At 36.4% G+C, this 25,504-nt stretch overlaps 1 protein-coding gene across 1 annotated transcript; it reads left to right on the plus strand.

The window, feature by feature from the left end:
- Nucleotides 1–21,770: 21,770 nt before the first annotated feature.
- On the plus strand, nt 21,771–23,451 carry LOC147531700 (uncharacterized). The gene is made up of 2 exons (XM_086649358.1): nt 21,771–23,246; nt 23,333–23,451. Exons 1-2 carry the CDS (start codon nt 22,412–22,414, stop codon nt 23,347–23,349), a joined length of 852 nt encoding a protein of 283 aa, XP_086505484.1. The 5' UTR covers nt 21,771–22,411; the 3' UTR covers nt 23,350–23,451.
- The last annotated feature ends 2,053 nt before the right edge of the window (nt 23,452–25,504 follow it).

The following is a 25,504-nucleotide window of genomic DNA, read 5'->3' on the forward strand; positions in this document are numbered from 1 at the left end:
GTGCCTAATTGCTTGATCGAATTGTTTAGTATAAGCATTCTAGTAAGGGCAATAACCCAACTGAAAGATAGGAGACGGATTTCATCACCGTTCTCTTGCCCAAATAGGAAACAACATTCACGATCCTAAACCTCACCTAAAAAACTAAAATTTGATTTAGACATCAGCCCCTAAGGTTACGAGCTCATAGGATCTTTGAGACAATTCAGGGACTTGATTTTTATTTGGGCATTCCTAAAGGGAAAGTTCACTCAACTCTTTATAAGGTTGCCTCGAGAAGAGGAAACGTTACCAGGTTGGACGGCTATCACAACGTTTATCGTTGGTCGTCTCCAAGAGTTGTTTGACCGTAGTACTTGGACGGAGTAACCCTCATAAACATTATAGTTCAGGCTTTGTTACAATATAGGAGCTATCTAGACTTTTAAGTGAAATTGACCAACCTGTCAGTCGTCTAGATTTTGTTTAGGTTGCTTGGTTGAGTCAGCTTGATTGTGGTTGTTTTCCTTCTAGGATCTTCATAGTGCTTCCCCGGTTTTCGATTTAAAAAAAAAAAGAAAAAAAAAAAAAAAAAATTTGATGAGAAATGGATAGATCGTGGTCCCAACATAATGGCAGAAGGGACGAGAGTTCTTCAAATCTACCATGGTGGTATTTAGCAAATGGGCAGAATAGTAGTAGTCATCCTAGAGACAATGTGCATAATGATAACAAGTAAAGAGAGAGGGATAATGGACGGATCTCTTTCTAGATATTTAAACAGAGAGAGAGGGCGTGAGATATTTTGATATTTTTATGCATTCGGTTGAACTAGAAACAAGGATGAAGAAAGAAAGGAAATAATCCCTAAAGAAAGATTGGTTAGAAAGTTTAGAAAGATGGAGAGAGAGATGAATTTTGGAGATACTGTTTTTAGAAGAATTCTCTTTCTAAAGACAGGATTTTGACAGAGAAGGAAAGTTTGGCTGGTTAATTCTTATTTAGGGGATTTAGAGAGAATTGGATGTTGAAAAGGGGGCTTTTAAACCAAATTTGGGTTTGGGCCCAATATAAAAGTGTGGGTTTGAGTAAATGGTTTACCAAACTAGAAGGGGTAAAAAAGTAAAAGCCTCATGAAATTAATTAAAATGGTGTAGAGAGTTCTTTTCTTAGTCAAGTTCAAGAACAATCTAGAGAGAGAAAGTAAAAGGAGAATAGTATACAAGAAACTTGAAGAAGAAGACATAGATCTAGTATGAATATTGTGTTTAAGGTAAGAACTAACTTCAATATCTAGTTTAATATTGTGACAAAACTTTGTGTCTCTTGTTTTATGAGATTGTGTAGATCTAAAGAAGCTTTATTATATGAAAGTATGTTGATGTGAATCTTTTGAGTTTATTTGAGTGTATTGAAGTATCTATACCTCTAATCTCCAACAAATTGGTATCGGAGCCATATTAGTTTATCAATTCAAGCTTTCTCAACATTTTTTGAGATCTAGGGTTTGTGAAATTTTTGGGGATCTTTTAAGAAAATGTCAAATATGATACAACCTCAAATACCTAGGTTAACTAAAGAGAACCATGAACATTGGTGTATTCAAATGAGTGTATTATTGGGATCTCAAGATTTGTGGGATATTGTTCAAAATGGTTATGTAGAACCAACTCAAGAAGAAGAGAGTTTTATGAATGATGTACAAAAGTGTGTTCTTAAAGACTCAAGAAAGATGGATAAAAAAGCCTTATTTCTTATCTATCAAGGAATTGATGGTCCTACATTTGAAAAAGTGTCCGAAGCAAAATCATCGAAAGAGGCTTGGAATATTCTCAAGAATTCATTTAGAGGAGTTGATAAAGTGGTAAAGGTTCGCCTCCAAATTTTGCGTGGTGAATTTGAAAGATTGAGTATGAATGAAGGAGAACTTGTCTCCGATTATGTTTCAAGAGTATTGTCTAATGTTAACGAAATGAAAAGGTGTGGTGAAAAATGTGATGATGTTCGGGTGATGGAGAAGATTTTACGGTCTTTGACACCTAAATTTGATAATGTGGTTATTGTCGTTGAAGAATCAAAAGATTTGGAATCCATGACGGTAGATGAATTGATGGGAACATTGCAAATCCATGAACAAAGGGTGAATAGAAATGTCGCAACCTCTTCAAATTGTTCGGTTGATCAAGTACTTCAAGCAAAACTCACTTTAGAAGAAAAACAATATACACCCCAAAAAGAAAGAGGCTATGAGAGTTATGGTAGAGGTTATGATAATGGTAGAAGAGGCTTTGGAAACCAAAGAGGAAGAAATTTTTTTAATAGAGGAAGAATAAATGAACCAAGAGGAAGAGGTAGAGGAAACTTTACTAGACCTTATAATAGCCAAGGTAGAGACAAAAGGGATATTGAATGATATAATTGTCACAAGCTCGGGCATTATAGTAATGAATGTTGGTATAAAAATGAAGTTAAGGAAGAATCAAACCTTGTTGAAGATGAAGTAGAAATTAATGTTGATCCTACATTGTTATTTTCTTGTGATGGTCTTGACGAATCACAAACAAACACTTGGTATTTCGACACCGGTGCAAGTAATCATATTTGTGGAAAAAGAGAATTGTTTGTTGAAGTGAATGAAAGTGTGAAAGGGTGTGTAAAGTTCGGTGAATCCTCAAAGATACCGGTGCTAGGGAAAGGTAATATCCTCATTCAACTAAAAAATGGAAAACATAATTATATTTCCGATGTCTATTATGTTCCCGCAATGAAAAATAATATTTTGAGTTTGGGACAACTTTTAGAAAAAGGTTATGATATAAGATTGAAGGATCTTCATCTCACATTAAGAGATAGAAGTGGAACTCTAATTGCTAAGGTAAAGATGGCAAAGAATAGATTATTTCCCTTGAACATTCAACATGGTGATGCAAAATGCTTAAACTCTATTGTGAAAGATGAATCTTGGTTGTGGCACTTGAGACTTGGGCATCTAAACTTTGATGGGATGAAGACCTTGGCAAGCAAGAATATGGTAAGGGGTTTACCATGTATTGATCACCCAAACAAAGTGTGTGAAGGGTGTATCTTTGGCAAGCATCATCGCACAAGTTTTTCTAAAGAAGGGAGGTGGAGAGCATCTAATATATTGGAGCTTGTGCATACCGATGTTTGTGGTCCATTGAAGCCAATGACAAATGGAGGTAACAATTACTTTCTCACTTTTATTGATGATTTTAGTAGAAAAACATGGGTTTATTTCCTAAAAAATAAATCCGAAGTATTTGAGGCATTCAAAGAGTTCAAGAACATGGTTGAGAAACAGAGTGGTTTTATGATAAAGAAACTAAGGTCCGATAGAGGTGGAGAATATACCTCAAGAGCATTTGATATGTTTTGTAGAGAACATGGGATTGTTCATGAACTTACTCCGTCATACACACCACAACTAAATGGAGTTGCCGAAAGGAAAAATCGCACCATATTAGACATGGCAAGAAGCATGTTAAAAGAAAAAAGTTTGCCTAGAGAATTTTGGGGTGAACCCGTTGCATGTGCCGTATACTTGTTAAATAGATGTCCCACTAAAAGTGTCTATATGAAGACCGCACAAGAGGCATGGGGTTATTACAAGCCTAGTGTATCTCATTTAAAGATATTTGGATGTATTGTTTATGCAAAGATACCGGAAGCAAGAAGAACAAAACTTGATGACAAAGGTGAGAAATGTATCTTTCTTGGATATAATGAGCAAATGAAATGTTACAAGTTGTTTAATCCAATTGTCAATAAAGTTCTATTTAGTAGGGATGTGGTATTTGAAGAAGATTTGGCATGGGAATGGAAAGGAAAAGAAATTGTTCAAGTTGAACTTAGACTTGAAGGAGAAGAAGAAGAAGAAGATGTGCCACCAAGAGAATTTCAAAGAGACCCACAAACACCATCGTCCTCATCTCCATCATCCTCATCATCGGGGGGAAGTTCTAATGAAGGGCCAATGAAAACAAGAAGTTTGAGAGAGATATATGAAGTTGTGGATAATGAAGAAGAATTAAATTTGTGTTGTTTTCTCATGGATTGTGATCCTATTAGTTATGAAGAAGCCATCCAAGAAGAAAAATGGGAAAATGCTATGAATGAAGAAATTAATGCAATTGAAAAAAAATGATACTTGGGAGTTGACAAATTTGCCAAAAGGATACAAACCTATTGGTGTGAAGTGGGTGTATAAGACAAAGAAGAATGCAAGTGGAGAAGTCCAAAGATACAAAGCAAGACTTGTAGCTAAAGGTTACAAGCAAAGATCCGGCATTGATTATAGTGAGGTATTTGCTCCCGTTGCTCGTATGGAAACAATTAGATTGTTAATCTCTATAGCGGCTCAATATTCATGGAAAATTTATCAACTTGATGTCAAGTCGGCATTCTTGAATGGTATCCTTGAGGAGGAGATATATGTTGAACAACCTTTAGGGTATGTTAGAAAGGGCAAAGAAGATAAAGTTTATAAGTTGAAGAAGGCCCTTTATGGGTTAAAGCAAGCTCCACGTGCATGGAATGCAAGAATTGATAAGTATTTTCAAGAAAATGGATTTGAAAAGTGTCCTCATGAGCACACTTTATATATGAAAGTGAAAGAAGGTGGAGGTATGTTATTTGTTTGTCTCTATGTTGATGATTTGATATTCACCGGTAATGATTCAAGACTATTTGATGAGTTCAAGAAGAGCATGATTAAGGAATTCGATATGACCGATATTGGGTTGATGGGTCATTTCCTTGGTATTGAAGTGAAGCAAATGGAAAATGGCATATTTATTTCTCAAAGTGGATATGCTAAGGAAGTTCTTAAAAGGTTTAAAATGGAGTCATGTAATCCGGTAAACACCCCTCTTGAAAGTGGAGTGGAGTTGAGAAAATGCTCAAGAAGAAGTGATGTCGATCCTACGTATTTCAAAAGTTTGATTGGAAGTCTACGTTATCTTACATGTACAAGACCGGATATTCTTTATGGAGTTGGGCTAGTGAGTAGGTACATGAAGACACCGGATGAATCTCATCTTAATGTTGCAAAGAGGCTCCTTCGATATATTAAAGGTACGATCAATGATGGTTTATTTTTCTCTTGTGAACAAGATTTTAAGCTTATCGGTTATTCCGATAGTGATTGGGGTAGAGACTTAGATGAAAGAAAGAGTACATCGGGGTTTGTATTTTTTATGGGTTACACGGCATTTACTTGGTCTTCTAAAAAACAACCCATTGTGACTTTATCTACTTGTGAGGCGGAATATGTAGCCGCTAGCTCTATGGTTTGTCATGCAATTTGGTTAAGAAATATGTTGAAGCATCTTCAATGCCCTCAAGTTGGTCCAACCCAAGTGTTCCTTGATAACAAATCGGCTATTGCTTTAGCCAAGAATACCGTTTGTCATGAAAGAAGCAAGCACATTGATACACGCTACCATTTTATTCGTGAACATGTTAAGGAAGGTGATATTGAAGTGATGTATTGCAAGTCTCAAGATCAAATAGCGGATATATTTACGAAGCCCTTGAAGCATGATGTCTTTGAGAGATTGAAGTGGATGTTAGGTATGAGAAGCTATGGAAATTTGGTTTAAGGGGGGATGTTGAAAAGGGGGCTTTTAAACCAAATTTGGGTTTGGGCCCAATATAAAAGTGTGGGTTTGAGTAAATGGTTTACCAAACTAGAAGGGGTAAAAAAGTAAAAGCCTCATGAAATTAATTAAAAGGGTGCAGAGAGTTCTTTTCTTAGTCAAGTTCAAGAACAATCTAGAGAGAGAAAGTAAAAGGAGAATAGTATACAAGAAACTTGAAGAAGAAGACATAGATCTAGTATGAATATTGTGTTTAAGGTAAGAACTAACTTCAATATCTAGTTTAATATTGTGACAAAACTTTGTGTCTCTTTTTTTATGAGATTGTGTAGATCTAAAGAAGCTTTATTATATGAAAGTATGTTGATGTGAATCTTTTGAGTTTATTTGAGTGTATTGAAGTATCTATACCTCTAATCTCCAACACTGGAGATTTAAAATGGCTGAATATATTTTCTTAGAGAGAGAGCTTTCTCTGTTATGGGAGATGAAGATTATCAGATATAACAGAGAAGGAAAGAAGGTTGCTGGATTCTAAAGTCAGAGAGAAATTTCTTATCTCTATTACTGTTTTTACAGAGAGTAATTGAAGATAATTTAAATCTTCTCTTTCTTTCTTCTCAATCTTTAAAATGAGAAAGAAAGCTAGGTTGTGAGCTGGAGATTTTTAGAGAAGAGAAATATTGGAGGTGATCCTTTTAAGATTGAAGAAATCAGAGAGATAAGGGTTAACATGAAAGAAGGTGGACAAAATAGCAAGATATTTTCATGAAGATATTTCTGGTTTTGATGTTTTCTCCTACTTCTATATATAACGAAAACAGAGAACAGTGAAGGGGGCTCATCTTTAACCTTTGGACAGGAACTAACAGAGAACTTCATAGAGAAATAATCTCTCTGTTCTTCTTCCTCTCTGTGCTTCAATGTTGTAATTTTTAGAGAGAGAGAGAGAGGTCTGAGCTACCATTATCTTCTTCTTGTTCTTCTCCTGTTTTATAAATTCAAAGAGAAAAAGAGAGAGAATTGTAGAGAGATGGGGAGGGTTTGTGAGAGACTTTAACCTCATTCTTTGTAATTTTCTTATACAAACATAAATCAAAGAGACAGAGAGAACAATTAACACATTTCTTGTGTTTAAAGAGGGTTTGAGAGGGACTTGATAAAGGTTCTTGTGAGAGGAACCAAATATTATCAAAACTCTCCATCACTTACATCATCATCATGTTGGGATTTTGAGCATCTTCTTGATGATTTCTTTTGCTTGTCTTGGATTTGTTTTATTTTCTTAGATTGATAACAAGACACTTATAAGGGATCACATTGGTATTAATGTTTGTGTCTCTTCATATACGGTGTTGATGAAGTTTTAAGCATGAGTAAATAATTTAATCTCTTCCTTTTCATGATTCTTAGGATATGCGTTATTGTTTTACTATGCTCATTTCGATTCCATAAAATAATGGTAGTAGCTTCATCGTCTATACTTAGAGCTTGATAGGTCATACTTAGAAGTAAGTTTCTTTGATGGTTTATACTTGAAATTTGATAGGTGATAGTTGGGATACAATTATTTAGGACTTGAATTTAGCATAGTTCATTCTAGATATGTTATTTCAAATGTTTGATTTTCCGATGTTTAAGTAAAACTACTTTACTAGACGTTGAGTTATAAAATTAAAGAATCGTGTCAGAAAAGAGTTAAATAATTTATGATAGTTCAAAGTGGAATTCCAAAATCCTAGGTCCTCTCCCCAGTTGAGTTCATCTTTATTTTTTTTCTTTTCGTATTTTATCATTCAATCACCGAAAACCAATTTTGAAAAGAAAAATCGTAATACTTCCAAGTCTTAGAATAGGTTTCACTTAGTCTCTGAGGAACGAACCGGTCTTACCGGAAATTATTACAACTTGACACCCGTGCACTTGCGGGTGTAGACCTATTTAGGGTAACTTTTCTAGGCCCATCAAAAAACATTTTCAATTTTTGCGGTACTTCTTTCTTATCGATAAGTAAGCAAATCCAAACAACACGAGAAAAATCATCTACTATTGTTAAAAAAATATGACGCACCACAAGTTAAAGTTATCTTATAAGGACCCCACAAATCACAATGAATCAGTTCAAAAATACTAGATGTTTTATTCTCACTAATAGGAAATTTATCTCTACTTTGTTTTGCTCTTTGACAAACATCACAATTCTGCTGCAAGCTATTATTACTACTATTACTACTTTGTTGAAAGACAAGTTCAGGAACTAACTTTGTCACTTGAAGTGACGGATGACCCAAATGTTTGTGCCAAACATAAATAGGTGTTGTTATTTATCTTCAAAGCCTGTGCTTCCCGTGGTATGCCCCGAAAATAATAGAGTCCATTGCGTCTTTCACCCGCACCAATCAACATTCTCGAAGTGAGGTCTTGTATAACACATAACTTTTTAGTGAATCCGAAAAAATAATCATAGTCGTCGGTTAACTGTGAGACAGACATTAAATTGCAATTCAAAAATGGCACATATAAAACATTTTCCATGACAAAGTTTCTGTCAAGAATGATAGTTCCTTCTTTTTTCGGCCATAGTTACACTTTCGTCCGGCAGTTCCAGAGCACATGAGTTGATATCTCTCACATCACGAAGATCACCAAAGGTTCCTGTCATGTGGTTAGAAGCACCTGTGTCTATAATCCAACAAACTGACTTACCTGTCATCTTCTCGGTTATAGCACGTTTTGCTCCTTCTAGCATTCCAAGAAGTTGCTGCCACTGTTCGGCGGAAAACCCTGGTGGTATTACTGAGTCATTTACCTTAGTTATTGTTTTATGTTCAGTTGAGTCAGTCTGAACAATGTTAGCACGATGACCACCTCGATAACTTCGACCCCCTCGGGTACTCACTCTTTCCTCGTTCGTTTCCTTTGCCATTGATGCGAGGTCGATCACCCCACCATTCTGGATATCCATTTAAGGCGAAACAACTCTACGATTCATGTCCAACCATCTTGCAATATGAACATACCAAGCTGGATTTCTCGCGTCCATCTAACCGTGTTTTGATAGTAAGGGCCATAATATCTGCTCTTTCATCTTTTCCTCGAGAGATCGTTTTGACTCGTTCTTCCTGAATCAAAGTTGAGTTTACTTTGTTCAGATTAGGAAGTGGGTCTTGAGCTAAGATGTTAGATTTGACTGTGCCATACACATTATCGTCGAACCCCAAAAGAAATAAATGTACTTTTTCTTCTTCCTGTTTCTTCTCCAAAATTGACCTGATATCACAGGTACACCTTCCACACTTGCACGTCGGCAGTTGTTCAAAATTTCCGAGTTCATCCCAAATTTTCTTGAGTTGACCATAGTAGTCTACAATAGTCATACCTCTTTGCTTGCAATCAGCAAGTTCAGATTTCAATTGTTGAATTCGTGGTCCATTAGTGATAGAAAACCGATCTCGAATATCATTCCAAAGAACCTGTGCTACTTCCACATGTGAGATTGTAGATCGCAACATTGGTTCAATAGTATTACGAATCCAAGAAACCAACAATGAATTAATTGTCCACCAATCTTCATAGTCACCCGAATTTTCGTCTGGTTCCACTATCGTTCCGTCAATGAACCCAAACTTCTTTCGAGCTCTCAAAGTCGTTCTGTATGAACACGCCCATTCATCATAATTTTCTCCTATAAGTTGAACTTGAGTAATCAACAAACCTGGATTATCAAGAGAAGTGATATCATATGGTGATATCGTATTCCTCATCTCACCAATAGGGTTATTCCCACCGTCAGCCATGCTTGAATTCTCAAACGTCTATGGCTCTGATACCATAATAAGTTGCGGAAAATCAAGTTGTCTTATTCTCCTAGGGTTCTGTGTATATACAACCAAACTAGAGGATCTTATCTTGATCCAGAATAACAAGAAAATATACACGTATAACTATTTTCCTAAAAACTAAGATATTTCTGAACACATTCCTAAAGACAATGTTTTCCTAATATTCTCAATACGACATTCCTAAATACAATATTACCAAATATTCTCAATAGTTTGGATGAATATTAGCACAAAAAAATGTCAAACTCGAATTTACAAAATAATAGGAGCTGATGAAATATTGATTGGAAAATAAGAGTAAAAAAGAAAATTTGAGGCGCCAAATCAATAGCGACGAAAAAAAAGAAGGGTAAAAAAAATGGAGAATTTGAAGCCCCCCTTGTAAGTTTTAATGGTGCCTCCCCTTGAGAGGTTTTAAGAAGGAAAGAGGCACTTTTAGCACTAAATAGAAGTGCCTTTAAACTTCCCAAAAAGAATATGGAGGTACGATTTGAACCCATGTCATACACATAAACCACTAAACCTGCTACCATTGAGCCAAATATTGATTAATGATCAATCTTAGCAATTACTTTTATTTTCACGCGAAAAGTCCCAGAAAATGTTTGACCGAATTAGATGTTAAACTCAGGGCAACGAGCCCCCACAGGTCCCAATGTGGGTCCGTCCTATTTGTACGAAGAAAAAATAGATGTTTTACCTATTTTATATTAAGTTTGGACTTTAAATTTAATATATTTTTTTTATTTTGGACTAATCGTCCACGAACCCAAAAAAAGTGTTGTCACGTGATCCTGCGTTTTTTACAAAAATTACTTTCACAAATAAGTGGAGAGCGGCTAAAGGCTCCCCAACAAATTGCTCTTTTCGCCCCGCACGACTCCGTGGAAGGCGACCGAGCGCCCTTTTCGCATCTTTCTCTCCCACTTCCTCTTTACTTTCGCTCTTTAAAAATTCGTTCTTCTTCCTCTCAAATCTGTTTCAGAGATCTACCTGATTGAAAGATGATTCAATCAAGATTATACCTTTTCTTCAAAGATCAATCTTACTTATGAAGTATTCGATCAAGATTACCCAACATTTAGAAATCTCAAAACACCTTAAAGAATCTCAAAGAACCTTAAAAGATCGACCTTCCTCTCAACTTCCCTTTCGAACAAGATGAAACCTTATCATAAAAATCCAAATACTTCATTAGATTAATCCAAATATTTCATCAGATTAAACCTTATCCTAAGAATCCTAAGAGCTCTCGGACTGATGAAGGCAAGTGTTGGACTGCCACCAGTCCGAGAGCCAAAGAAAGGTCTTAGACTACCCTAGTCTGAGACCTTCCAGACTGGTCAGTCTGTGACTTCTCTTTCGTTCTCGGATTGACCAGTCTGAGACCTCTCTTTGTCTCTCAGACTGAGCAATCAGGGACCTCTGTTTGGCTCTCGGACTAGTCAGTCCGAAAAGGACGCCAATAGATGTCAGAAGTCATAATGGATTGACTCAGAGGCGCGAAAAGCAAGTTTTTGGGTGCCTTAAGCCGCCCTTTACAATTTACTTTTATAAATCATGTGTTCCTTCTTTTGAAAAGAACAAGTCGTCGTTTATTTTTCGCTATAATACAAGGGGAATGACAATCGACCCCATACAGTAAAGGACAGTCACACAAATTTCTTCATTTATATTGGGATTTAACTAAATGGTCAAAATAATATTGGAAATAAGTAAAAAAAACATACCAAACATTTCATAAACATTATTCTGGTGAAATAACATATAAAGAATAATTTTTTTTTTCTGTGACTAATTCCTTAAGTTTGTCTTTACACTTTAAATGCATATAACTTTCTCATTACATGTCGGATTTCGATAAAACTTATATATTTAGAAAGGGTTTTCCATTATCTTTCTAACAAGATCCACTTTCAATTCATTTTTTTCCAAAAAAAACATAGAAAAAAGACAGTGTTGTTTTCCACTTTTCTGCAAACAGTGTTTGCAAAAATGTAAATTGCAAACTTGGTTGGCAAGCATTGTAGAATGTAAGTCCAAGTTACGTCAAATCTGCCGTAAAGATACTGAAACAATAGAGCATGCGCTTTTACTTTGCGATTACAGTAGACACATATGGTTTTATGTCATCATGAAACACAATCATCTCCTCAATCATCAGATTATTGGATTACATCTTTTATTACCATTATAAAAGTGGTGTAGATGCGGCATTTTAGAGACTTACACATAATATGCATTGGAAAGGTGATTTTGGATCATGTGGCTTGCATTATTCATATTCGATCTACAACTTCTAGAGCCCAAAACAGTGAAGAAGGGGAATCCAAAGCTATGTTGGAAGCTATGTAATGGGTCAGGATTCTTGACATCAACAAGCTAATAATAGAAGCAGACAATCAAAACATTATTACGCACCTGAAAAGGAGAAATTCCAATACGCATTGAACATTGCATGCCGCTTTATCATCTATGGAAGACATGAAGAAATCTTTTACAATCCTGTCATTATCTTACTGTAACGGGAAGTATAATTGTTAGCTCATAATCTAGCTAGATCGACAAAAGGTCTATAGGGTAACAAGGTCATTGTATGTAATAATTTTTTATTTCCTTTCCCTCTTCAGCGAAAAAAAAAACATTGTTTATGAATTATATTGCTAATGTAACGCTATAATGGTTTTTAAAGAAACCCCCTCAACTGTAACAAGTTATTAAGTTTACACTGCCCTTAATTAGAAATTCAAGAACATTAAATCATGTATGTCACGTGATTACTTAGAATCATATTTTAAAAATCTTTTATGTAAAAAGTAAATGAAAAAATAATCATCTTCATACCAAAATAGGATCTCGCCTTCATGCAGAAGAATCCTGAATCCAGATGGCAGGAGGGTTTGTTATGTCATTTTCCTTACTATAAGAGATTAAATCATTTATGAACAAAATCTGTCTATACTATTATTTCTGACATAATCAAGCAATAAAATAAGATAATACAATTATTAGGGATCACATTCCAAGATCGTTATTCATAGAAATTACATCCATTTCCCGCCCATCAAGTATAACCTTTGTGTTTTGAACAAAAAAATAATTACATCGATTACCAATTATGGGGGAAAACTCGATTACCAACCAATTGTGAAAGAGTAAAGTAAATAACACCCATACTATAAACTCTCGTTAAACTTCTTTCTTAATAAGTTGAAATATGATAAATAAATTGATCAGTACATAATATGATTGTAACACGGTATATCATTTACAAATTTGTATTATAGAAAATGGTTGTTTGGGTCAAAAAATTATTCATAATAGCTAAAAAAACAAGTTTGTTTCTCTATTAACTAAATGTTGCCAAAATATTTTGAGTAATGATACATCAAGTTTAAAATAATATGGGTAATTAGTAATCAAGTCATTTTCTTTTTTTTTTTCATTCCCTAAATGCCCTTACTCATGGTTCTCCTTCGATTATTCTTGATTTAGCTTCTTCTTCGTCTTGATTCTTCTTCTACTTCTTGCTCGGCTATTTAAATTTTCTTATCGATTTTTCATTTTTATTTTATCAAAATAGGGATTTAGGTTTAGAGAGAGAAAAAAAATCAATAAGTGAGACCCTGAAAAGGGATTATCAAATCTGCGAGGAAATCAACCGAAGAAGATTTAGTACCGTTTACCGACGTTTTTCTTCAGTTTCTGACAATAATTTTGCTTCTAAACTGATCGAGAAAAATCTTGTCTATGATGATTTAGTATTTTCAATAGAAGCAAGAGAAACCCGTCAGAACAAAAAATGGCTTTGTCTGAGGCAATACAAATCGTCCCATCCACCTTATTGTTGTCTTTAGGTCTACTTTCCTCTTTCCCTCTTTAAAATCCCAACTCTAATGATCTATTTCATATTGGTTTGGGATTTCATTTTTTGTTCTTTCGCAACAAGACGTATTGTGGGTTACTGCACTACGACTAAGAAGTTATTGGCCCAATTACGAACTACTGAAAAAAGGTTCTTGAATTGGATGTTGGAAGTGAGTTATCCATCTCAAAATCATGCAAATCTTAAGTAAAAACCCTAATATTGTTAAGATACTTGATATAATATGAAGACTACATGCTTATTAAGATTTGTGAAGGTTCTGATCTTTATGATTGTGTTTCTAAAACAATTTTCACTGAGTCTGACGTTTCTTCTATTATGAAACAATTAATAGAGCGATTGCTCACTATCATCGTGTTGGTATTTCTCATAGAGATATTAATTTTGATAATATACTTTTGGATATAAGAAATCGTTCAAACTTGCTGATTTTGGACTTCTTGATGAAGGAAGTATAGAGGAATTGTCGAACAATGTATTATGTTGTTTTAGAGGTGATAATCTCCGGTAGAGATTAAACTGAATAGATTGACATATGGAGGTTGCAAACTATTTTGCAGGAGTTTGCAAACTGAAATTGGAGTTGCAAACTGGGTATGCAAAAGTTCACACACCCAGTGTGCCGATGTAGGCCGAGTTTCCAGCTAAAAACTTGTGCAAACCGAGTTTGCAAACGAAGAAATATTGTAAAACGCGTTCGCACAAGAAATAAAAGTAAAAAACGGCATTTTTTTTTTCTGGGATATTTTTTTTTGAAGAAAAATTATTTAAATTGGATCATGTTATAAAGATAACGAAAAATCCTTTCTCAATATATAAATTCCATAGAAATCAGACATCTCAAGAAAAAAATATACAGATTTTAAGTTTAAAAAGAAAATAAAAAATTAGTTAGACAAAATGACAAAAGGATATTTTTACCTTTGTATGTTTTTTTGACCTAAATAATGATCGGGTGCTTCTAAAGGTACCGGGCCAAAAGGATGTTAGCATCCAAAATTTTTATTGACTCGGGTCAATGGCCATTGACCCGAGTTCTCTATAAGCACCTGTTTTTAATGTGGGTGACGTTCACCTTCGTTTGCTTCTTCCATCTTCTTCCAATTCTTCCGGTAACAACAAACAAGACATCTTATAATACCATTTCATTACAATCTGGACATCTATGAAACCCACCTCCATTTTCTTCTCCCTTTTCTTCTTCCTCTTCTTTCTCCTCATCACTATCTTCTTCTTCTTCCGCTTCTTTCTCCTCATCACTATCTTCTTCATCATCATCTTCTTCGTAGTAAATCTTACAACTACCTGAACAAGTCTCACAAGGCACAAACCTCACATCCCCACAAGCTTCACAAACTGCCTAGTTGGATTTTCAAGAGTTTTGAGATTGGAAATACAGTAATGTGTCAATCTGGCAAGGCATGAGTCGAATAGTTTGCACATCAATCAATTTGTTTCGAGCGCTAATTTTGCATGCGTTGGAAACTCCATTGATACGATTGATTTGGGGTGCATATGTTGTTGAACAAGTCACATATTCAAAATTCAAATTTAGATGAATTAGATTCAAATGCTAAAAACCCCCACCATAGAAGTTACAAACTTTCATATCATCGTGCTTTAAGGACAAGATAGATTTTTCGCCTTTTCATCACTACAAGAAATTGAACAAAAACACAGATACAAAATCAACAAGAAGAAAAAGAAACAGTGTAGAGAAATTATCTCAACATCTATCTATATTCTTCAACCAATTCTAACAGATTTCAAACATTTCCTATGATTCTCCCTCTAATCTCACACCACAACAACTCAAATGAATTTTTACACAGTAAAAGCTACCAGAAACAGAAAATCACCATTATCGATTACTCGCTTTCTTTCTTCTTTCTTCTTTGTTCTCGTCACTCACAGCAGCAACCTCAGTCGCCGTCGCCAATTTTGCAGCAGCAGCTGATTCTATCAGATTATCGAAATTCTTCGTCTTCCTTAATACAATCTCAATCTAGACGACAAAAAACAACCCATTTTTGGTGAATTGGAACCCCATGGTAAGAGAAGCTTCGATTTAGATGATCGGGTACTCGGTTTGCTTAGAGAGAGAAATTTTGAAATTGAGATTTCTGGTTGGTTTTGTGAGAGATGAATTGAGGGGTTAGGGTTAACCGAGAAAGGGACTAGTGCCTACATAGTTTGTTGGTGCTAATAGAGAAAGGAGCGGTTGGGCCTGGTGCTAACAGAGATGGATGCTAACAGCCTTTCGGCCTGGTGCCTTTAGAAGCACCCATAATGATCATTATTGCAAACTAATAGATAAAGCTGGAAGTAATGATCAAAGATTTATTTGATGATATAATAATCTTTCTTATTTAATCTCTCTCAACCTAAACTCATAGAAAAGAAATAACTAAGGGATAAGTAGTAAATAGATGGAGAAGATCCATATCTTCTATAGTATGGGGGTATATATAGTGAGAGGTGAGGAGGTTAAGTTGATAGTATTGTGCCACCTATAAAACTCCTATGCAAAACCGCCACCTAAATTCCTTCCATCCAAAGACAACACTACCATTGGTAGTTTGGATTGTAAAGTAATTTAACTCTCAAGGCAACTACAAGACCAAACTCTATAGGCAGTCAAATACTAACCTTATAGGCGCCAATACAATAACACTCCCCCTTGGATGACCATCACTCGAAATACTAGTTTTACTAAAACCTTGTCAGAAAAATTATGTGAGACAAAATCTGATGAACAAAAAAATAGTACAATAACAGAGTTTTGAGTGGCGCTGGATACGCAAAATACTGCCTCGTTAAAACCTTACCAGAAAAATTCATTGGGACAATAACTGGACGAAGGAAAAAGAGTAAAGAACGTAGATATCCAGTACTAGTGATGCAGAAATCTTCACATGATAATATTCTCCTCCTGATGAATATCAAATCGTGGACCGATGCAGTCTTACATCATCAAGTTATTTAAGCTTCACATTCCGATGCCTTTAACTAGGTTTCTAAACATTGTAGTTGGTAAAGAATTGGTAAACAAGTCAGCAAAATTCTCACATGATTGCAATTTCATCATTCTTTTGTAGATGGTGCGAGAAAAATAACTTAGGTGAAATGTGTTTCGTTATGTCACATTTAATATATCCTTCCTTGATTTGAACAACGCAGGTCGCATTGTCTTTATAAATAATGGTAGGTGACTTTGTAATTCTCAGAAGATCGCATGAAAGTCTAATATGAATGATGGTAGACCTTAGTCATACACATTCTCTGGTAACTTCATGAAGAGCAATAATCTCTGAGTGGGTATAAGATGTAGTTGACATACTTTGCTTACTTGATCGCCAAGAGAATGCGGTACCGCCACTAATAAAAACAAAACCTGTTTGTGAAACTCCTTTATGTGGATCAGAGAGATATCCTGCGTCATTGTATCCTATTACTCGTGAACCATCAGATGAATTGCTCGAATAAAATAATCCCATTTCAGTAGTTCCTCGAAGATATCGAAGAATATGCTTTACTCCCATTCAATGTCGTTTTGTTAGTGTCGAACTGAATTTGGCTAATAAATTTACTGCAAAAGAAATGTCAGGTCTAATATATTGAGCCAAATATAATAAAGCACCGATTGCACTTACATATGGTACTTCAGGATCAACTAGTGCTTCATTATCTTCTTTAGGACGATAGGGATATTTTCCAGTATCTAAATATCTAACAACCACTGGAGTGCTGAGAGGGTGTGCAGTGTCCATGTGAAATGTTTTCAAAATCTTTTCAGTATATAAATTTTGATGAACAAGTATGCCACTTTGTATTCCTCTCAATTTGTAAACCAATGCAGAATTTAGTTTTTCCAAGATCTTTCATCTCAAATTCTTTCTTCAAATATTTTGCATCTTTTGAGACATCTTCAATTGTCCCAATTGGATTTATATCATCAACATATATTGCGATGATAGCGAATCCAATATATGATTTCTTAATTAATACACATGTACAAATAGGATCGTTTACATATCCTTCCTTGATCAAGTATTCACTGAGGCAATCGTAGCACATTCACCCTAATTGCTTTCACCCATTTAAAGCTCTATTAAGTGAATATATGACATACAGTTTTCCCTCAACCAATTTGAATCCTTCAGAGATTTTCATATAAATATCAGTATCTATATTGCCATATAGATATGCAGTAACGACATCTAGTAGATGCATATCAAGTTTTTCTTGAACTGTTAGACTAATTAAATATCTAAACGTAATTTGCATCCAATAACAAGAGAATATGTTTCCTCATAATCTACCCTAGGTCTTTGCAGAAAATCCTGTGCCATAAGTCGTGCTTTATAGCGAACAATTTCATTATTTTTATTGTGTTTTCTTACGAATACCTATTTGAACCCAATGGGGTTTACATCCCTAGGTGTGAGGACAACTGGTCCAAATACACAACGCTTATTCAGTGAATCTATTTGTATCTGAATTGCATCTTTCTATTTCGACCAATCAGGTCTTTGCCCACATTCCTTGATAGAGCGCGACTCAGAATCATCATTCTCTTTTAGAATTACGGTTGCTACTGTAGTGCCCCTAGTAATATTTTGGGTTGCCTGTAGTAGGATCACTTGAAATCTAAAACCCTAGACCATCATCCCTCACTCCCATTTCTCTTGCTGCCGTGTGTTTGTTGTTGCCTATGCTAGAGTGAGAAAATGGGAAGGTGATTTGCTTCCCTCCCATATTGCCCCAAACCCCATTTTTAATCCTTTTAACCCTACCACTACTACTTTACTTCCCTTCATTCCTTTTCTTTTACTACAACAAGTGCTAGAGATAGAGAGAGAGAGAGATAGAGAGAGATATAGAGATTTTGATTTTAGAGAGAGAAAACTAGGGCAATGTGAAAGAGAAGAAGGAGGGATCAAGCTTGATGAGTTTTCTTTGTTGTTCTTGGTGTGGAGCTTGGTTTGCTTTGGATCTAAGGTAGATTTCTATCTCTCTAGGGCTTGAATAGCCATTTTTATAGATAAACCTAGACAAATTAGATGAAACTACAAACCCTAGATTTTAGTATTACTTGAACATAGATTAGAGTCCTTGACACAAATATATATACTATAAGTAGTAGATTTATAATCCTACAAACTTATTTTTAGGCCACTTTGAATCTCATCTATGTGTTAAGATTTTGAGGATATTTGCTATAATGACATCCTTGATGAAACATACAATCTTCATTTACTTGTTCATGCTAGATTCATGTATTACAACGATATTTAGGGCTAAACCTCTTTATTTGCCATGATTTTAGTATATAACTCTTATAATTAGATGCCTCTCACTATTGGACAATACTCTTTATATAGATACATGATCATGTCCTAGAACTCAACATGATATGAGAATTTTAGGCTATTATCATCATTGATTGATTACTTGCAAACATTACAAATATGAAACTCGTAGGTCGTAATATACTAACGAATATGATTTTGATTTATGTATGTTGTGGTGTGATGCTATTATATGTGTGTGATGTGATGGAGTTGGTGGAGGGTTGTGAGAGTTTTGTGGTTGGTTCGATCCTCTCTACCGGATGTGATATAGGTATGAAGCGTATGGGGTCGGCGCTAACACAGTGGATTGAAGGATATATTGCCTCGGTCTGAAGGAATGGTATCCTTCCGAAGGAGTGTCCTTCGACCAAGGTTGCAATGCGTACAATTTGGCGAATAGGATCTTAATGACCTTACTCGGAAGATCATTAGTCCGGTCCAATTAGGGGTCATAATGCTTAGCTAGAAGCCAACTACGATGGTCGGATCAAAGAGTTGATTCGCGGCTAACATAGACCAGATCCTACAAGGGTTACACATCAGAGTAATGATTTGAACGAAGAGAATTGACTAGAAGGAGAATGGCAAATAAGTGGATTGGATCCATTATTGGTAAGTCCAGATTGATTCGGAGAAGTCCGAAGAGATACAAACATGTCCGGGCCCAAAAGGGAGGTCCGGAAAGGCTTTAGGTGGGCCGGCCATGTGATGGCCGACCTAGGCAAAAGGGCGGGCCATGTGATGGCCGGTTAGGCCCTAAGAGGGCCAGCCAAGGAAGCCCATAAAGGGCTATGTTGGCCGGCCACTCCAAGTAACCCTAAAGAGGGTAATTTTGGTGTTGCCTTATAATTAGGTTTTAGGAATCCTAGTTTGAGTCTAATACCTCTTCTAGGGATTTCTATATATACCTAATTATACAACCTAAAAAGAGAGCTTTTCTGAGAGTTGTTTGAGACAAAGATTTCTCAAGAAGGTCTGAGTATTATCTGAAAGAGTTTCAGAATATACATCTCAGAGAGAGAGAGAGAAAGGAGTTTTCTCAAGTATCTAGTCAAGAAGAAGGAGTTCTTCATCTCAACCTTCAAGAAGGTCCTAGCTGACTGAAAGGAGGGAGTTCAAGTCATTACTCGGTGTCTCAAGTAGAGGAGCTACACTTGGAGCTCTTATCTTCCGAATACTGGTCGGGATTTAGTTCGTGGGAAAGCGATTAAGAGGTAATCATCTTTCCAATCTAGTTCATTGTTCATTGGTATGTTCATGTATAGATCCTGGAAACTAGTGTTAAACATAGAGATGTTTGAGATTCCGCTACCAACACTAGACAATTAGGTGTATGAGATACCATACAAACCCCTTCAGTGGCATCACGAGCTGTTTGCATGAACTATCTTTGACTAGACGAATTAGATTCAAACTTGAACAACTAGATACTAGTGTTTATGATGTTTGAATAGAGATTCAAGCATAGTTTGATGAGATCAAATTAGGGTTTCGAATGTGATTCTTGACCTAGACACACTAAAAACATAGTTTTATGAAAAGAGTTTTCATAAACAAGCTTTAGGTTTTAAGAATTGTGATAAAAATCATCAAAACCATGAAGATTGGTTGATGAATTTTTCAAAAACAGTACCTAACAGCAGCTGGAACAAAGAAAAACAGAAAAGGATACAGTTGGAACGGTAGAGTTTCCAAAAAGTTTGGAAACCTAGCTGGCCGGAACTGACAAGACGCGTCCGGGCCGGACCAGCATGTCTCGGACATCCCAGTTCGTGAAGGACCGGGAATCCTAGTCCGAGCTGGACTAGGAGTCCGAGACTCTTGGGTCTCGGACATCCCAGAGCGTCTTGGACGCTTCTGGGATATCCCAGTCCAACACGGACTAGGAGTCCGAGACTCTCGGGTCTCTGACGTCCCAGCGGGTGGAAGACGTGTCTGGAATATCCCAGTCCGAGACGGAATAGGAGTCCGAGACAGGAGCGTCTCGGACATCCCTGACGCGGCTAGCACGCGTTTGAGGAACCTATTAAGTCTCGGTCTAGGACCGAGAAACTGAACAGTTGTCCGGACGCATTCAGAAGACGTCTGGAGCAACCAGACGCATCTAAGATGCGACTGGAAGCTTCCAGACGCGAGTGGGATGCGACCGGAGCATCCAGAAGCGTCTACGACGCATCTGGACGCGTCCAGAAGGCATCCCAAGTAGGATAGCCCTGCCGTCTGTGCACAGAAGCGTCTGGGACGCGACTGTGGAGCACGAGTGCATCTCAGACTGAACATCCGAGATGGCATATGTGTTGTCCCAGCCCAAGACACGTACGGGACGCGTCTGGATGTTCCAACACCTCTCGAACTGAGCATCCGAGAGGAGTGAGAGATGACCCGATGGTCTGGACGCGTCTAGGACGCGACCAGAACGCATCCTAAACATCTCACCCGAGATGTCTATGGTCTGTCCTAGGGCAGAAGCGTCTAGCTAGGCTAGGACGCGTCTGCTCGAGAGACTGAGCACGACAAGAAGGTGCTGTCTCATGGTCCGGACCTTGACCAGTTCATATGAAGGGTTGACCTGAGACCAGTCAAAGGACTTTGACCAGGGTTGACTTAGGTCTTTTTGAGTATGACTCAAGGGCTTCTAGGCCCTGACCTGAAAGGGATTTTTTCAGACTTTTTCTCCCGGTTCTGAGCATAAGTATTTTTTTTCCGACATTGACCCGGGTTAGAGAAGAGCCCGAACGGAGTTTTCCTTATATTGATTTAGGAAACAATTAAGGAAGAAACATAATGTGCTTCTAGTTAGAGTATTGTGAATACGAAACTTTAGAGCCCGTTGGACATAGAGATGTCACATATTCCCACAAATAGCTATACGAGACATAGTAAAAACCTAGAAACAAATCTAGGATACATACTTTGTTTATTATGATTGTCATATTATTGTATGTATGGATTGTGTGATTGCGTAGAATAGTATACCTTTAGATAAGATTATCGTTTCTTGTTCTAAGCACAAGAAGTTGTGCCCGAATAATACTTAGAGTATAGGGTCTTAGAATCTATTGACGAACCAAATGATGAGATCATGGTTCAAGTGGGAGTAGTCAATAGAGGTTCTTGGATATGAATCCAAATGAACCATAGGCGAACAAGAAATAAACTTAAAAGATGAGATCTTTTAAGGGGTAGTACTAAGATTTAACAAATCATTACGCAAACCCACATAAGCTTTTACGTAATAAATCATGAATGGTTATGCAAGAGTTCACAGTAACGCAACTTGATAAATTACGTAATAAGTCCCAAAAAGAATTTTGAGTAAAGCCTACCCAGATTAAGACACCTGTTGAGCCCTTGTTCATCGATGGTGGGTCATGCCAAAGCAGGGTGCCATCTTTTAGCTCGGGACAATACGGGTAGATCTATGAAGAGGTCTACATGTCTAAATGGTTATTCTCAACGAGTCAGCAAAAGGGTTTCGGATTTCGGGGCTAAAGGACGATTTAATGTTTAAATCGTTAACCAAGAGTCATAGGAGTATGATCAGTAAGGAGTTACTCACCCAGGACGACGAATTAAGGGCAGTGCCAAAGTACGCTTAATTTCGAAGAAATGGGATCTTGGAATTATATTATTCTAAGGGGACAACAAATATAGAATAATATAGGCAAATTGAGAAAAATTGCCAGCATAACAAGTTTAATCACTTTCGCATTTCTTACATGTAGTTTAATTATGACAACAAAAGACTCCAGCAGCATACGCTGGCTTCTGGAAAAAGAAAAGTTGAATGGTGACAACTTTATGGTATGGGAACGAAATCTAGGACTTGTCCTAAGATCCGAAAATAAGGCAAACGTGTTAGACACACCTATTCCTGTTCTCAATGAAGATTCGACTGAACAAGAGAGGGAGCAAGAAAGAAATATTCGGAAAAGGTCCGAACCCATAACATGCCTCATGTTGGCAACCATGGAACCTAATCTTCAGGATAAGTTCATAGAAATGGATGCCTACACCATGATTCGACAACTTAGGAATTTGTTCCAAAAGAAGTCAAGAATGGAGAGGTATGAGACTTCAAGAATGATATTGGATATGCGTCTTGAAAAGGGAAAGCCTGTAGGGCCACATGTTTTCAAAATGATTAGTCTTTTTGAAAAACTAAATCGACTGAGAGTCGACAATGGCCGAGATTTCGCCACTGATATTATTTTGCATTCGCTTCATAATGGATTTAACCAATTTAGAATGCACTATAATATGAATGGATGGGACAAATCTCTGGAAGAACTACACGCTATGCTCCAAACAGCCGAAGAGAACATCGCAATAGTTGAACCCAAGAAAGAAGTCCTAATGGTTCATAAAGAAAGGGGATTTAAGAAGGACGGGAAGCAGAAATTCAAAAGGAAGAAAACGGGTAAAGGGAAAGGCAAAGAAGTTGCCATGAACAAAGGTACCCATTCTGATTCCAAGTGTTTCTATTGCGATGGCACGGGCCATTGGAAAAGAAACTGTCCAAAATTCCTGGAAGACAGAAAGAACGGAACTGAGAGTTCCGGTCAAGGTAAAAATTATTAAAAGTTATTCAATTAAATACTAATTCCTCAAGGTATGTGATACCTAAAAGACTCTTATCATTATGAATGACAGGAGCAAGGGGGAGCTGAGTATTTATTGAAGAGGAGATGAACCTGTCAAAAGCTAAGAAGGCAAGAGTTGCTGGAAAAGCTCAAGAAGGATCATAGACAAAATAGGCAATACTTTAAGGCAGTTTTAGTATTTTTTTTTCTTTTCAGAACATTGACTCTGTAATGAGATTATGGGGGTGAATAAAATACTTGATATTTTATAATGTTCTTAAAAGAGCCTATTTAAACTTTTAAGGAATTATACCGAATGATCCGACTTAGTCATTCTAATCTTGTTAAATAAGCTTGAAAGAACATGAATGAAACTAAAGTTTTTTGGTCACGTATCTCTCAACAATAGTCAATCATGGTTTGGACAAAGAAATTTGATAAGAATTCTCGTGAGAGAACAGAGTTCAGTTAATCGTAGAAACTCATGTTAGACATAAAAGTCTACGATTAATGTGATTAGAATGGACTTAAGACTAGATTTTGGAAAAGTTTTGGAAACAAATCCTAAATCGAGAAGTGGGTCTAGGTGACTAAAGAATATGATGAGATCATAAGTTCAATAGTCATCGATCTTCCAAAAAGTACAAAAGTCGAATACGAATCTGCCAACCCACAAAAAACCTAGAAAAGCTATAGTGAATAATTGAGTTCATATGGATATGGATATTCTTTTTAGAAGGAGTTCTAAAACTAGTCAATTATTCTAATGTCTAAAGCGTGTTGGACACAAGTTCTTCGAAAAAAAGAACGGGGTTTTCTCACAAATCATCGAAACACAATGAGATTGTTGCTCTCGATGGTGTCTTCATTAAAAGAAGGGTCCTTCAAAGAAGACAAGTGGGAGGAAAGATCGAATAGAATTCGATAAAGAGCAACAAAAGGGAGTAAGGAGTTACTTGCCTTAAAACGAAAGGGAGTAAGGAGTTACTTGCCTTACGAGATGAGGGATGTCGCCTTGAAAATAAGGGACAATCGCCTAGAAACTTCTTAAGGAGTTAAGAAGGTTGCTCAAAAACCCCAATGAGTCTTGAGAAGATTCAAACGGACTATAGCAGAAACCACTCTGAAATTGGACCGGAAATCCAAAGAGATAAGAGTAAGAATGGTTAAGTCTTGTGCGACAAGAAGGTAAGTGGGAGTGAAACAAGCTAGTTTCATGTCCTGTATGTAGGAGACATACTCGAGAGGACAGAAGACGAGGGTAGATTAACTATGGGCATCAAAGTCTATGGAGATAAACCAAAGAATGATAAAGACTCGTTCAAAAGGAGTTTTGAAGAGGTCTGAATAAGAAGATCTCTTGGAGAGAAATTCTACCCAGCTCCCGTGATGAACATGGGAGAGACACTTATGTTTGAAAACTGATGGGCCTAGAAAGTTTCCTAAATAGGTCACCACCCGCAAGTATACGGGCGTCAAGTAATAGTTCCGGTAAGACCGGTTCGTTCCTCAGAGACTAGTTAAACCTCTTCTAAGACTTGGAAGTATCACGATTTTTCTTTTCAAAATTGGTTTTCGGTGTTTGAATAATAAAATACTAAAACAAATAATAAAAATGAACTCAAATGGGGGAGAAGTCCTAAGATTTTTGGAATCCACTCAATAGAATCACTTTTTAGAACAAATACTTAAAATGATTAATTCTCTCTTTTTTTTTATAACTCAAAATTCGAGGTAATGAACTACCCGAATTTCGGAAGATGTTCTTGTTAAATCGTGATTGATAATCATGAATGGTAATTGTTTTATTTTGAAAAACCAATTTCTAAACTATTGGCTATTAATCAATAAGCATACACCATCAAAGAACTTAATCTAAGTATGGTGTATCAAACTAAAAATATAGACAATGAAAAGAAAATAGGTTTAGCTAATTAAAACAACTTAAACTTTTAAGCACGATCAAGAGATTTAATCATACAAGAATATGTGTCTAAAAGATCAATATGGTTTCATCATAAAATCCTGGACGGAGAGTCTTAGCTATCCATGAAGCAAGATTAAACTAAACATGAAGTAAAAGAGAGAAAATGGAAGAAGGGTTAAGTTTTTCTCACTGATTTTCCATCTAAGAGCCAAACGTGCCCTTAAGGAAAATACTTTTCCAGCAACTAGGAAAATGAATTTCCAGCAACATTCTTTAGTCCCAAACACGGTCTTCTTCTCCACTTTATCTCTCTCT

Source organism: Eschscholzia californica, unplaced genomic scaffold (assembly GCF_041429995.1).
Source record: "Eschscholzia californica isolate CP2 unplaced genomic scaffold, dmEscCali1.0.p SCAF_6, whole genome shotgun sequence".
NCBI classification, from domain to species: domain Eukaryota; kingdom Viridiplantae; phylum Streptophyta; class Magnoliopsida; order Ranunculales; family Papaveraceae; genus Eschscholzia; species Eschscholzia californica.